The sequence below is a fragment of the Pongo abelii genome, chromosome 23 (genome assembly GCF_028885655.2).
Source record: "Pongo abelii isolate AG06213 chromosome 23, NHGRI_mPonAbe1-v2.0_pri, whole genome shotgun sequence".
NCBI classification, from domain to species: domain Eukaryota; kingdom Metazoa; phylum Chordata; class Mammalia; order Primates; family Hominidae; genus Pongo; species Pongo abelii.
Window position 1 is genome coordinate 31,634,386 of NC_085929.1, and position 15,571 is coordinate 31,649,956.

The 15,571-nt window shown below is 47.2% G+C and overlaps 1 protein-coding gene and 1 long non-coding RNA gene across 9 annotated transcripts in view; one reads left to right on the top strand and one right to left on the bottom strand.

The window, feature by feature from the left end:
• Nucleotides 1–14,372, top strand: part of KIAA1671 (KIAA1671 ortholog) — a 241,817-nt gene extending 227,445 nt beyond the window's left edge. For 5 of the 6 annotated variants that reach the window (XM_024240030.3, XM_024240031.3, XM_054543229.2 and 2 more), the window contains 3 exons: nucleotides 1,929–2,071; nucleotides 7,610–7,692; nucleotides 9,321–14,372. In XM_024240030.3, the coding sequence (XP_024095798.3) occupies nucleotides 1,929–2,071; nucleotides 7,610–7,688 (222 nt within the window). In that variant the 3' untranslated portion in view covers nucleotides 7,689–7,692; nucleotides 9,321–14,372. The other variant, XM_054543230.2, reaches the window with a different exon arrangement.
• The window catches only part of LOC129052593 (uncharacterized), a 90,509-nt gene that overhangs the window by 10,271 nt on the left and 64,667 nt on the right, over nucleotides 1–15,571 (bottom strand). The gene's annotated exons all lie outside the window — the stretch shown is intronic.

Here is a 15,571-nt window from a genome sequence, read left to right on the forward strand (position 1 = left end):
TGGGCAAGGAAAGAGGCCCTTTTGCCCCCCTGTTCTGTGTCAGACATCATGTGCTTGCAAACTCACTTTATGCTCCAGCAACCTTGCAAAAGGTAGCTCTTCTTTCCCCTTTTATTGAAGAAGAAATGAAGGCAAACAAGCCTGAATTGTTGGTGGAATTTCTCAACTCTGTGTATCCCATGCAGGCCACACAATCCCCATGTGGGAGCGCCGTGACTCTGTTGTTCCTTTAGTAGATGGAAGTTTTGCTTTTCTGTCATTTCTTCCACGAATAGAAAGTCAGTCAGTAGTGGATGCGTGCTTGTGTCTGTAATTGATTTTACAGGCCCTTAAAGTGTGAACATCTTTCAGTCACTAGAACTACGTTGGAGGTTTTCTGACTTTTTTTCTCTCCCTCCCTCCCTCCCTCCCTCCCTCCCTTCCTTCCTTCCTTCCTCTTTCTCCTTCCTTCCTTCCTTGTTCTCTCCTTCCTTCCTTCCTTCTTTGTTCTTTTTTTGTTTTTTGAGACAGAGTCTAGCTCTGTCGCCCAGGCTAGAGTGCAGTGGTGTGATTCACTGCAAGCTCCGCCTCCCGGGTTCAAGTGATTCTCCTGCTTCAGCCTCCCGAGTAGCTGGGACTAGAGGCGCTGGCCACCATGCCTGGCTAATTTTTTGTATTTTTAGTAGAAACAGGGTTTCACCGTGTTAGCCAGGATGGTCTCAATCTCCTGACCTCCTGATCCGCCTACCTCGGCCTCCCTAAGTGCTGGGATTACAGGCGTGAGCCACCACATCCAGCCTTCCTCCCTCCCTCCCTCCCTCCCTTCCTTCATTTTCTTTCTTGCCACAAAGCAAATGATCTTATAAGGTAGCCTAACGCAGGAGGCAGACAGCCACAGGCCCTGGGTGTAGGTGAGATGGAGGCCCCGGGGCTCCCATGTGGATGCACCGCGTAACTGCTGAGGCAGATCTTGGGATTCCAGAACACAGCTCCAGTCCACTGTGCTCTGTAAAAACGGGGTTCTGGCCATTCATTCATCAGTGTTAGCTTAAACTTTAATCTCTACCACAGCAGTGCTAGGCGATTATTAACAACCAGGGGAGGTTGCAGGGCTTGTCTTGGAAAAAACCCTGGAGTTGGGCTGCGGGCAGACCCGGGGTTAATCCCAGTTCATAAAAGCTGTGTGACTTTGGGCTTGACCTTTGAGCTTTGGGCTCTGGGCTCTCTTGCCCTGTAAAATGGGGAAAGCCAGGATCTGCCCTAAAAGAATCATACACACATGGAACGAACTCACATTTGTCATATTACTTGAGCCTGGTAGAGCACAAATGATGGGTGATCAGTGCACAGAAGCTATCAGTGGACAATGGTGATGACTGCTGTTGCCGGGGGCTGACCCAGCACGGCCTGGGAGAGAGAAGCCACTTGCCACCACTCACACCTCAGGTCCCGCAAGGGAATTTTATGCACACCATTGTATTCCATTCCCAACATGCCCTCCAAAAATGGGTGGATATTTACCCTCTGGTTTTCTTATGGGACTCTAATGGACTGTCGAAAGCTTCATTTTATCTACATGGTTCCAGGAGTAAGGAACTGAACGGAGCTAAGCTGCAGCTGTTGGATGGAGGGAGCTGCTCTCTCCATGTAGGGTTCTCAGGGTGGCATGCCGTGCGCTGAGCACACTACAAATGGCGGCTTTTCAGCAAAAGAGAATGTGATTATGTGGGGTTTGGGTGGTGATTCGATCTTGGGGGTTGAGGGTGGCTGCTTGGAATGCCAGACTGACCTCTGACTTTTCTCAGCCCCCATGTTTCCTGTCTGGGTTTATTCCGATTCAGGGGGCCCCGTGTGTTTGCAGAAGGCTCATGGTACCTGACATTGCCATGGGAGGGGGCCCTTCCCCAGACAAAGGGCAGTTTACAGACTCAGCTCTCTTTTCTCCCCAGGCTCAGCTGCACAAGAGGCCAGAGGTGGACAGTCCTGGCGAGACCCCCAGCTGGGCACCCCAGCCCAAGAGCCCCAAGTCCCCCTTCCAGCCTGGGGTGCTGGGCAGTCGCGTGCTGCCTTCCAGCATGGACAAGGACGAGAGGTGAGGGGTCTTGGGGAATGGGGCACCCTCTCCTTCCAAACTCAGGCTATAACTCTAGAGAGGTGCTCGCATAGGTTTTAGAGCTGAATAGAAGAGAGTTTCAACTTTTTAATTTTCTCTAGCAGCAGAGGCTTTGTTCATGTGAATTCTCAACATTCGGATACCTAAAAACTACAACAGAGGCTGGGAAAGGAGGCCAGGAATCAGGCCAGCTGGCCTCTCCTCTTCCCCCGCCCCCTGCCACCTCCTACATGGAACGCCAGGGCACCATTGTTGGAGAACTACTGATCTAGTTTAGCCCTCTCCAGACCGATGGGGAAACTGAGGCATTCTCCCTCCTCTTACCCTTCGGGGAAGTATCTTTATCGTCAGAGACCTGGGGGACCTGGGAAGGTGGATCAAAGGACACGGCCAGGTTGAATGAGATCAGTTTCACTCCCTTCGTGGAACAGCTGTCCTGATCCTGGGCTGCTCTGTGTAGAGAAGAGCACAGAGCAGCTTCTGTCCCCCAAGAGGCTCTCAGACTGGGGTGTTTCAGCAGCTGGAGGTGGAGGTTAAGAACAGGGGATCTAAGATCACACAGCCAGGGTTTAATACCGGCTTTGCTGCTTAAGAGCTGCATGACGTGGGAAAAGGTACTTGACCTCCTGAACCTCAGTTTCTCATCTGTAAAGTGGGTTTTCTAACCTCCTAACCTTCCGAGGTGGTCATGAGGCTGAAACAAGAGTGTGTCTAAAGCCCTGTGGCTGAGCCCTGTGATGTAGAAGTACTCGGTGAAGCAGAGTGGAAATCTTATCATGAGCACTGTTAACCCATGAAAGTTAGGGATTGTTCCTGATGCTAGAGTCGTAATGATAGTAAGTGCTGGCTGGATCAGAGCAAGAGTGGGTAAGCTATGGCCCACAGGCCAAATCCAGCCCACATCTGTTTTTGTAAGTAAGCTTTATTGGAACACAGCCACATGCATTCATTTATGTATTGTCTATAACTTCTTTAGTGCTACCGCTGCAGAGTTAAGAAGTAGCACAGACGCCCCACAGCCCACAGAATCAGGAATATTTTACTTTCTGGCCCTTTCTCTGACCCCTGTGATGGAGGGAGGCAGAGGAAGGGCTCATAATGCACACTTGAGGATAGGCGGCAGAAAAGACTTCCAGCTGGGTGCAGTGGCTCACGTCTATAGTCCCAGGACTTTGGAAGGCAGAGGTGAGAGGATCGCTTGAGGCCAGGGGTTGGAGGCTGCAGTGAGCTATGATTGCACCATTGCACTCCAGCCTGGACTACAGAATGAGACCTTGTCACGAAAAATAAAAAAAGAAATGAAAAAAAATTAGCTGGCTGTGGTGGCACATGCCTGTGGTCCCAGCTACTCCAGAGGCGGAAGTGGGAGGATCCCTTGAGCCCAGGAGATGGAGGCTATGATTGTGCCACCACACTCCAGTCTGGGCAATGCAGTGAGTCCCTGCCTTTCTAATAATAATAAAAAAAGCTTCCAAGAGAAGGAGATACTTGAACTGAATCATGGTGGACAATTGGGTCTTAGCTGGACCACGGGCAGTGAGAGGGGATCCCAGGCTAAAGCTACTGCACATGCAAAGTCCTGGAGGCCAGATGTACCTGGGAGCCTCAGGCAGTGTAAAATACATAGCACAGAGTGGGCTGTGGGAACCGGAAGGTGAGACGTTAGAGAAAGACAGGGCCATAGTTGAGACAGTGCCTCCCTGCTCTGGTAATGCCAGAATTCTGGCTCCAGAGTCAGTGGAGGGCTCCAGCATTTCTCTGTGGCTGGAGGAACCCCCAGACTAGGGTCTCAGAGGCACCTCTGGAGGCCTGGGCTTGTGTCTCCACTATTAGGCAAAGCTTGGCTGAAGTCTGGAGTACCCTAGACCCCCATCTGCCCAGGGGGCCCTCTTCTTCCTCATTCCTAGGCTGGCAGGCATAACAGTTGAAGGCCTGCCCCTAGACTCCAGAGTCATCTCATCTCTCATCCCCTCAGGTGCAGACCCCCACTGTACCACCAACAGGCCAGCATCTTTTCCGACCCCTCCAGGGCCACGGGTCTCAGGAGCTTTCTCTGAGAACAGAATCAGTCACGTCCTGTGTGCATGTGTGTTTGATTATAAAAGCAGTGACTGTAGAAAATACAAAAAGAATACAAAGGGGAAAAGAAAATCATCCACGATCCTACTGTGCAAAGACCACTACTGTTGATATCTGGGCATCTCTCCTTCCATTTTCTTTTTCTTTGTAACGTAGCTGAGATCACGACATTTGCGTAGTTTGATTCCCCTGCTCCATGTTCCATATGAATGTTTTCCCGTGCCCATTTAACAATCTTCATAAACGTAATTTTTTTTTCCTTGAATAAAGTTTTAAACAATGGTGACTTTATTGTTTTTTGTTTTGCCTTTTTTTTTTGTTTTTGAGACAGGGTCTCACTCTGTCGCCCAGGCTGGAATGCCATAATGGCATGATTATAGCCTCAACCTCCCCAGTCTCAGGTGAATCCTCCCACCTCAGTCTCCATGAGTGGCTGGGACCATAGTTGTGTGCCACCATGACTGGCTAATTTTTGTATTTTTTTGTGGAGACAGGATTTTGCCATGTTGCCCAGGCCGGTCTCGAATTCCTGGGCGATCCTCTGCCTCCCAAAGTGCTAGGATTACAGGCATGAGCTACCGTGCCTGGCCTGACTTTATTGTTTTTTATTAAAATGATGTGTTCTCATTATAAGAAATTCTGAGAACACAGAAAACTGCTAAGAAGATGATTAAAAAAAAAAAAGTCAAAAGTAGTACCATGTAGATGGTAGCTACTCAGATGTATTCACTTTGAGAAAATTCATTGAGCTGTGCACATTTTGATTTGAGTACCTTTCTGTATGTGTTCTTCCATTTCAAAAAGTTTGAACAGGCTGGGCGTGGTGGCTCACGCCTGTAATCCCAGCACTTTGGGAGGCCGAGGTGGGCGAATCACAAGATCAGGAGATCAAGACCATCCCGGCTAACACAGTGAAACCCCGTCTCTACTAAAAATACAAAAAATTAGCCGGATGTGGTGGCGGGCGCCTGTAGTCCCAGCTACTCGGGAGGCTGAGGCAGGAGAATGGTGTGAACCCAGGAGGCAGAGCTTGCAGTGAGCCGAGATGGCGCCACTGCACTCCAGCCTGGGTGACAGAGAAAGACTCCGTCTCAAAAAAAAAAAAAAAACAGTTTGAACAAATCTCACCTTCCCAAAACAATTATTGTTGACCTTCGATAAACAAAAGGCAGCTCTGTATGTCTTATGGGCATTGTATTGTTCAGAGTTCTCCAGAGAAACAGAGCCAATCGGGTGTGCGCGTGTGTGTGTTTGTGTGTGTAAATAATACAGTTGATCCCTGAACAAGGCAGAGATTAGGGGTACTGACTTCCTACTTAGTCAAAAATCTGCATGTAGCTTTTGACTTTCTAAAATTTAACTACTAATAGCCTAGTGTTAACCAGAAGCCTCACTCATAACCACATACGTATATTTTGTATGTTATATTTTATATATTCTTACAATAAAGTAAGCTAGAGGAAAGACGTTATTAAGAAAATCATAAGGAAGAGAAAATATATTTCCTGTTCATTAAGTGGAAGTGGATCATCATAAAGGTCTTCATCCTTCATCCTTATTGTTTTCCCATTGAGTAGGCTGAGGGGGAGGCGGAAGAGGAGGGATTGGTCTTGCTGCCTCAGGGGTGGCAGAGGCAGAAGAAAATCCAAGTGGACCCACAGAGTTCAAACTGTGTTGTTCAAGGGTCAGCTGTATATACATGTACATATATAGATATGTATGCACGTGTAGACGCATGTATGTATGTATAGAGATTGATTTTAAGGAATTGGCTCATGTGATTGTGGAGGCGGGCAAGTCCCAAATCTACAGAGTAGACCAGCAGGCTAGGGATGCGAGGAAGAGTCGAAGTCCAAAAGGCTTCCCTCTTCTTCCTGGGAGGCCAGTCTTTTTCTTTTTTTTTTGTTTTTTTGTTTTGAGACAGATTCTTGCTCTGTCACCCAGGCTGGAGTGCAGCAGAGCCATCTCGGCTCACTGCAACCTCTGCCTCCCGGGTTCACGCCATTCTCCTGCCTCAGCCTCCCGAGTAGCTGGGACTATAGGCACCTGCCACCACACCCGGCTAATTTTTTTGTATTTTTAGTAGAGACTGGGTTTCACCCTGTTAGCCGGGATGGTCTTGATCTCCTGACCTCGTGATCCGCCCGCCTCGGCCTCCCAAAGTGCTGGGATTACAGGCGTGAGCCACCGTGCCTGGCGAGGCCAGTCTTTTTCTATTCAGGCCTTCAACTGAGTAGATGAGGCCCTTTCATATCACGGGAGGGTAGTCTGCACTACTCAGTGCCTACTGATTTAAATGTGAACCATCTAAGAAAAAATATCTTTGCATAAACATCTAGAATAATGTCTGACCAAATATCTGGGTACACATTAGGTTTAAGTTGATGCGTAAAACTAACCATCACAGACACTTACCTGGATAGAGAGATGGAAGGATGAATAGCTATTTGCATGACAAACGGATGGATGGAAATAATTTTATATAGGACGAATTTTTTGTTTGTTTGTTTCTTTGCTTTTTGTGGAGAATGGGGTCTCACTGTGTTGCCCAGGCTGGTCTCAAACTCCTGGGCTCAAGCTATCCTCCTGCCTCTGCCTCCCTAAGTGTTGGAGTTGCAGGCATGAGCCACTGTGTCCAACCAAGATAAATTTTTATAACTGCAGATTATCTCATAGAATGCATATATCGTGATTTATTTCAGCGGTCCCCAACCTTTTTGGCACCATGGACCAGTTTTGTGAAAGACAGTTTTTCCACAGACCAGGGGTATAGGGGAGTGGTTTTGTGATGATTCAAACACATTACATTCATTGTGTACTTTATTTCTATTATTATTACATTGTAATTACAATGAAATAATTCTACAACTCACAGTAATGTAGAGTCAGTGAGAACGCTGAGCTTGTTTTCCTGCAACTAGATGGTTCCATCTGGGGGTGACGGGAGACAGTGACAGATCATCAGGCATTAGATTCTCATAAGAAGCGTGCAACCTAGATCCCTCACATGTACAGTTCACAATAGGGTTCACCCTCCTATGAGAATCTAATGCTGCCGCTGATCTGACAGGACGCCGAGATCAGGTGGAATATGAGTGATGGAGAGTGGCTGTGAATACAGATGAAGCTTCACTCACTCACCCACCACTCACCTCCTGCTGTGTGGCCCCATTCCTAACAAGCCATGGACCAGTATCAGTCTGTGGCCCAGGGGGTTGGGGACCCCTGATTTATTTAATATTCCCCATTGTTGGACACTATGGTTAATTTCTACTTCTTGCTTATCAGTCCCGTTAATACGGGCATCTTTGCCACCTCTGAGTGCTTGCCCCAGCCCTGCCTGGGCCCAGGGATAGACAGTCGGGTACCACTCAGTCCTGCCCGCAAGGAGCCCAAAGTCTGGTTTCAACTAGTCTCTTACTGGCTTTGTGGTTTCAGGTCGGATGAACCCTCTCCCCAGTGGCTAAAGGAATTGAAATCCAAGAAGAGGCAAAGTCTTTATGAGAACCAAGTTTGACCAGGTATGAAGGGGCTCTGTTGGGGAACCTGGGAAGAGCCCTGCAGTCACAGGAATGGGGAACCCAGGGGGGCCACACCTCAGAGACTGGGGCTGTTGTACCCAAGGAAAGAGACTGTGCAAGGGGAAGAGTGGGGGTGGGGGGTGTTCTGAGTTCCTGTAAAGAGGATGGTTATGTCTGTTTCCACTTAGGGAGAAAACAAAGCTGGGCTGCCTGGAGTGGGTGAAAGGTACCAGGCCAGGAGGCAGGTGACTGGAGCTCTGGGCTCATGCACTTGGCTGGCCCTTCTAGCTGCATCACAATCGCCTCTGATAAAACAAAAGGGCGGGGACATCAGAGGTTAGCTTAATTAGAAATGGTTACTTTTTTTTTTTTTTTTTTGAGACAGAGTTTCGCCCTTGTCACCCAGGCTGGAGTGCAGTGACGCAATCTTGGATCTTGGCTCACTGTAGCCTCTGCCTCCCGGGTTCAAACGATTCTCGTGCCTCAGCCTCCCAAGTAGCTGGAATTACAAGTGCCTGCCACCATGCCCAGCTGATTTTTATATTTTTTGTAGAGATGGAGTTTCACCATGTTGGACAGGCTGGTCTCAAACTCCTGACCTCAGGTGATCCATTTGCCTCTGGCTCCCAAAGTGCTGGGATTATAGGCGTGAGCCACTGTGCCTGGCCAGAAATGGTTACAATTTTTATAGGGGGAGTGTTTTATGTACAACCTATGTAGTTAAAAATGAATTTGAAAAAATATACATGAAAAATTACGATTAGGTAGGCCCTGGTGTAAGTTGCAAATGACTGAACATCATGAACTGAAGTTTCTGATCTGTAAAATGGGTTAGCAGTGTCCACACCACCGAGCTGTCCTCAGGGCTCACTGAGAATGCACCTGTGGTGCTTGACCGAGTGCTGCCTGTTGCTCCTCCGTATAGGAGCTCATGGTACGTGCACTATCAAAGTCAGCGTTGATGTGGTGAGCACAAGAGACTCACCATCCCTTATCCACAAAGCCAAATTCCAGAAAGCCCTGCAAAACAAAGCTTTTTCCTAACTCAGTGGGAAAACCTGACCTGAGTAAATATAATTCTACTTTGACTCTATTTTCTCTACTTTATATGAATGTTCGTAATACACTGCAGGAATATTATCTGCTTAATTATGGTGGTGTTACATATGTATACATATACATATGTGGATATATTACATGATTATTTATATATGTATGATGCACTTGTGTGTGTATGTATAATAAATTCTAAAAATTATAAATTCCCAAATAAAACTATGCTCAAGGGATTTGGATAAGGGATCTGGACCTGTGTTTGTTTTGTGTTTGGTGCAGTACATGTAATATCTCATTTAAGCCTCCAGCAACCCCTTTGAGGAAACTGAGGCGCAGAATTGAGACTGGAACCCTGACCTGACCCTAAATTTCGTGTTGGTTTCACTGTATTCCATGCCTGCCACCCTCCTCACCTCCCCTTTCCCCCCAACATAAAAAATCTGTTTTGTGATCTTAGGCTTCTAGGGGTGACTTCATTGGAGAATATCAGGTGAGATTTTAAGGACTGAGGGTAGAGAGAAATGGAGCCAAAGTTCCCACTGCTGACACCAGGACTGTCCCTTCCTCTCCAGGCAGGGAACACTGCCACGTCTACGTAACAGAAGCCTTAACCATCAGAACCCGCAGACGAGGCCGAGCTGCTGCCGTTTCTTCCTGCACAATGCTTACGTGCCTGGGCCCTTCCCATTGGATTGAGAACCGCTATCCAGTGCCCCTGTCCTCGCCAGGCTCTCCCTGGATCCAGATGGGAAGACCCAACCTCCAAGAGCACTCGCTCATCTCCCCAGACAGCACTTCAGGCTGGGAAAGGAGCCAGGCTGCCCAGAAATGTCCATGTGGGTGGTTTTGCTTTTTATGTAAAAATTTGCATTTCTACCTATTTTAGACATCTTCATCAGCTCCAAGAACATCAGTGAGAGGCTGGAATTGTCTCCCCGGGTTCTGAAAAACACCTGAATTTGTGAAAGCACCTCCTCACCCGACCCCAGGGCAGGTCTTTTTTTGGAAGGACATTTCCAAGGAAGATCAAACTGTTCATTTTCTGCTGTAGTCTCGGTGCAGGGTATTACCGCTGGGTTGAGGTTTTTTATTCTTTTTTTTTTGGTGAGTTCCTTCTTCCCCTCGAGGAATCAGCAGTTCCAATTTTTAAACATACTCTCACTGATTATGTGTATTTCTCTTTCTAGTGGGGCTGTGTGCATCGTTGGCCTATGTTATTGTATGTCATTTTTGTTTGCTTTAACAAAAGCAATAATTCAGCTAATTTTCTTTGAAACTTGATAGGTATATATGTGTTTACGTTAAAGGACAGGAGGAAAGATGTGTGAATAATTTGTTCTGAAGTATCCAGTCACCTCAGGTTATCTTATCCCTATCCAAGCTGTTTAGAAGTTATAATTGTCACTCTTGTATTTATTTCCATGGCTTCTTTTCATTTGAGCTCTGGTTTCAGTAGGGTGACCTTTGCCCCTTGGCCTTAAGGGTTCATAAACTGCAGCCCAAGTGGTGGTGCCTTTGCTTATGAATCATCAGACCTGCCCTAGGAATCTTTTTCTCCAGAGTCTTCTTTGAACATGACCTGGGCTGCTGGCATGGAGGAGTTGTTCCAAACTGGCCTCAGAACAGATGCATGAATGAAGGGTACTTTTTGCTTTTGCTCACCTCATTTTCCCCCATCTTTCTTGATGAATCCATTATTTGCAAATGCTGTTAAAACATGCTTCCCTTCTCCCTGGCTACCTCTCAGGAGTTCATTTGTCTCTCTATCTCAGCCTCCTCCCTCATCTTCCTTTACCCCTCTTCTCTGTCTTGGTGGGTGGATGGGCATGGATAGAAATCCTCTGTTTCTTTAGGTTAGGCTAAACACCTGGGCCCTGGTGAGGCCGTTGCTGTTCAGCACCAGGGACAGCAACTGCAGGGCTGTGAGGCCGGTGCCCACCTTGTGTCCTGTTCGATGAGCTTTGGTTACTGATGAGGAATTACCAGACCATGTCACCCACCCAGCCTTTTACACCTGGGAGCCTCATGCATCTGGGTTTGGGAGTTTGGCCCTGCTGATTATAGTTTGTTTTCTCTTCATTCCCTGAATTAGTCATCAGTTCTCTGTGGCCATTTGGGGATTCATGCCTGCAACTGCTTCAGTTAAATTCTTTTTTAAAGATCCAGTTTATGTTTTGTAACAATTTTGATCTTATGGCTTTCAAAGTCAATAGGATACCCTTTAAAAATACCCTGCTAGTGTTTTGTTTTGTTTTGTTTTGTTTTTCTGAGACAAGGTCTTACTCTGTTGCTCAAGCTGGAGTGGAATGGCACGATCATAGCTCACTGCAGCCTCTAACACCTGGGCTCAAGTGATTCTCCCACCTCAGCCTCCCAAGTAGCTGGGACTACAGGTGTATGCTACCATGACCAGCTAATTTTTAAATATTTTTGTAGAGACAAGGGTCTTACCATGTTGCCCAGGCTGTTCTCGAACTTCTGGGCTCAAGCAATTCTCCCCCTCAGCCTCCCAAAGTGCTCGGATTACAGACATGAGCCACCGCACCTGGCCTAAAACACATTCCTAGTCTTTTGATCCTGACTTCTTATCTTGGCTGCTGTCTGTCTTTCCTTCAGGTGGAAAGGACCCCTTGGTACCATCTCAAGCAGTAGGAAAGGACCTGCTCTTATATATATTGATGGTCCTCATGCAAAACTCTCAATTCTTAATTAGTCATGTCTCAGCTCAAGGATATCAGACAGGAATGAAACACACTTGAAAATGACCTGCAGATTTTTTTTTCCTCTAATCTCTCATACCTTAATTGGAAAAATAATCAATTTAATTCTATGTTAATTAGGATATACAAAGTTCACCCTCCTTGAAAGTGACTAGGGCAAGCCCTGAAGATCTTCCTCACCTCCTTTTATTTTTCTATAACCTTGTCCCCTCCAGCACCGCAGGGCAGACAATCACAGTGGGTCAAGAGCAACCCTCTTCCATGCGGGCTCCGCCATGACCTCTGAGTCCTGCTTATGATCCGTGCAATGAAGTTAGAAGTAACTGATGATTGGGAGCCTTTGCAGATAGCTGGGAAAATGGGTGATTTACTTATCCCCATTCTAAATGGAGTGAGCTCTCTTTGAGGCTAAGCAAGGGGGTGTTGTATGCTAGTTTCTAGACTTTGCCTGGAGACCCCTTTGGAAATCCGTCTTCTTTTTAAACTCACTTAATATGCCTTAATCATCTGTGTGCAATGGAGTCATCCGCTCCTCATCTAACCCTCCTCCCCTGGGGCTTTGGCTGTCCTCAATGAGAGTTTCATGCAGAATGGAAAATCCTCTATATGTACAATCTCTCTCCCCCTCATTTCTCTTCCTCCTCACCTCCACCACCCCTTTGCACATCAGCATTTTGACAACTGGTCTTTTGAGAAGCCTGTATCTTTTTCCTCTTCAGTAGATACCCTTCTTCATGGTCCTTTGCCTGATGAAACAGAGGCCTTTGAAAATCCATGACGAGGCCTCAGAAATCAGTATTGTAGAGGATTAGTCCATGCCACCAGAGAAACTGGTGAAAGAGAAACCTCGTGGTCTTTAGGACGTTGGGATTTTGAGTGAACCTGACCTGATAGCCTCAGGATTCAGGGAAAGGACAATCAGATGGCAGTGTTTTCCGGGGGGACAAGCCAAATCACGTGGTTTCAGACAATTGTGTTTGCCTCTGTACCTCCCTGGAAGGGAGGCCAACTTAAGGGTATCGCCAAGAAGCCAGAAGAGAAATAGGCATGAGCCTGCGGTTTTAAACTTTACAGGCTGGGCAAGGGATTTAGAAAGACTCTTAGCATGATTTTCCTAAAAGAGACCTCAGTTGCTCCGACCTGGTGCTGATAGCTGCTTTGTCGATCTATGCTTTAAAATTTTTCTTTATAATATGCCCCCAGATGGCTCCTGGAATTAGTCAAAATTGCAAACTGTAAAAATCCCTCCTCCCCAGTGTAGATATTTAAACCAGAGTAAGTGATGGGGAGACATTCTGTGGTCTATGAATGTGCCTTCCCCACACCGTGTGTTAAAACACAAAAGCCGAAGTTCCATGGCATCATGATTCCGAGGGGCTGGAGGGACAGGACCCACTCCACATCTAAAGGGGATCTGCTTTGGGCTCAGTCCCCTTAGCGAGTGGGGGACCCTTGCTGTGTGCTGAGAGGCTGCTAGGACTCACCCAGTTGGAATTCTGGGCTTGGGAAGTTTAGAGTCATGTAAAAAGCTGGTAGGCATGAATGTGCCAGGTCTTTGCCAGCCTGCGTCTCCTTTTGCACCCCCCAATCCAGAGTTTTCTTTCTTTTGACTAAATTGGCTCCTGCAGGGGGAAGGGCAGAAAGCTAGGCCCTCTGCTCTGGAAAGTCGGCCTGAGGTTTCTGGCAAGTTAACCTTTAAAATCGACACCCCTCAGCCCGCCCTCCCCTTTGGCCTTCCCAGAATCTCCTTCAGTGGTTGCTCTCACACCTGTGCTGTAACATCATCTTCCATGACTTGGACGGGCACTTCTTTTGACAATCCCTGTTGGCATCACACCAGCTACAAATTATGCTGTTTTCTAAAGAATCTGAACTTTTTTTTTTCTTTTCTTGAGACACGGTCTTGCTCTGTTGGCCAGGCTGGAATGCAGTGGCACAATCATAGCTCACTCCAGCCTCCAATTCCTGGGCTCAAGCAATCCTCCCATCTCCACCTCCAGAGTAGCCTAGATGACAGGCGCACACCACTACCATGCCCAGCTGATTTTTTAAATCTGTTTTGTAGAAACAGGATCTCGCTATATTGCCCAAGCTGGTCTTAAACTTGGTCTCAAGCGATCCTACTGCCTCCGCCTCCCAAAGTGCTGGGATTACAGGCCTGAGCCACCATGCCCAGCTGAATTTGAGCTTTTTAATAATCTCATTCCACATAGCCTTATAGATCCTGTAAATAGGGGGGGTCACAAAAGTAATATATTGTGTTATGGAAGATAATTTTGTACTGTGCTGTTTCCTAAATCATACCAATATCCTAAAGTCATGCACTTCCCAGATGATCGTGATCCTCCGAACGCTTTGTAAAGATGGGGTAGGGCATGGAAATATATATATATATATATATATACACACACACATACAGAGACACACACACACACAAGTATAGTATATATTTTCCTAACCTTTCTTCTGGGTCCTTCCTCAGATCTTTGAGTCACGATAGAAAAGGAGCTTGAGTTCTTTGTGTAGGAAAGTTAAGCTTCCTGCCTGCGGTGTTCTTGCAATTGCCTTAGGAATTCACAAGCTCTAGGAGTTCTGAACGGAAGGCAGACGAGAGGCACTTTATCCAATCCCAGAAAGAATCTCTAACCGTGTGACTGAGAAGTCATCTAGAAAAACTTATATTTTTAATGTAAAAACAAATGGGGCTTACCAGACCTCACAGAGTATTGGACGTCTACAAGTGCTTTTATATTTTGTAACTGTAAAGAAGTTTCATATGCACAGAAGAGCAGTTGGAAATCTGGTCGACCGCAATAAAACAAGATGACCTTTGCATGTACAAAGATGTTGCATTCAGACTATGAAAATAGCAAATAAAGCTTTGGTGCAAGTTGCATTGGAGAAGTCGGTGCGTCCATGTGTGAATGAATAGAGTCTCCCATGCATGCAGGCCCTGACTGGGGCTGGCTGAGTCAGTCTGTCCTGTGCTGAGCTATGGGCCAGCCAGCGAGAGGGCAGAGCTGGGGTCCTGGAAGAGGGTGTCCATGCAGAATGGGAGGCCATGGAAACAAGGCAGGATTTCCATTCAGACTGACAAGGGGTTGAGTCCTCCTTCTGCCACCCTCTGGCTGTGGGATTTCTTTTAAGCACTGGTTCTCCTTAGCTATACAATGGGAGTGGTGATCAAGCCATTTTCGCAGGTAAGAGTTTAAGGTGGTGGTTCTCAGCTGGGTGGATTGTGTCCTCCAGAGCATGTTTGGTAATGAAAGAAGGCATTACTGGTTATCACAAGGAGGAGCGAAGATGCTCCAGGAAGTGAGTAGAGGCCAGGGATGCTGCTCAGCATCCTACAATGCACAGGACAGCTCCCACCCTGATGCCACCACAAAGAATGACCCGACCCCAAATGGCAGTAGTGTCAAGGTTGAAAAGTCTAGATTGGGGAGATGTGGTGCATCAAAGTGCTGAGCGTGCAGTAGGTCTGCAAGATACTGAAAGATGCGATGGGAGGGAGAGCCACGCCATCCCCACCTCTGCCTTCCTCCTTCTATCCCAGCTGGCAGCAACTACATCCCAACTCAGGGGGTCCAAACCGACTGCTTTCTGTGACCTTCAGCAGGAAGTAGCCCCTTGGCTTGAACTGTCCAGAGTAGGCAGGATGCTGGGAATAAAAGTCAAAAATAACAGATACTGTGCGCAGTGCTTTGCTTGCATAACCTCCCAAAATGGCCCAAGTAGAGAGAAGGTTCTCCATTTATGGTGAGGAAACAGTAGCTCTGAGACCTTCAGGAACTCGTCCAAGGTCACATGGATCTGCCTGACTCAGAGTCCAGCTGTCATCTACAGCATCTCCACCATCTCCCTCTAGGGGGTACAGGGTAACTGGGTTTTTGTTTGTTTGTTTTTTGAGACAGAGTCTTGGTCTGTTGCCCAGGCTGGAGTGCAGTGGCGCAATCTCGGCTCACTGCAAGCTCCGCCTCCCGGGTTCACGCCATTCTCCTGCCTCAGCCTCCCATGTAGCTGGGACTACAGGCGCCCGCCACCATGCCCGGCTAATTTTTTGTGTTTTTAGTAGAGACAGGGTTTCACCGTGTTAGCCAGGA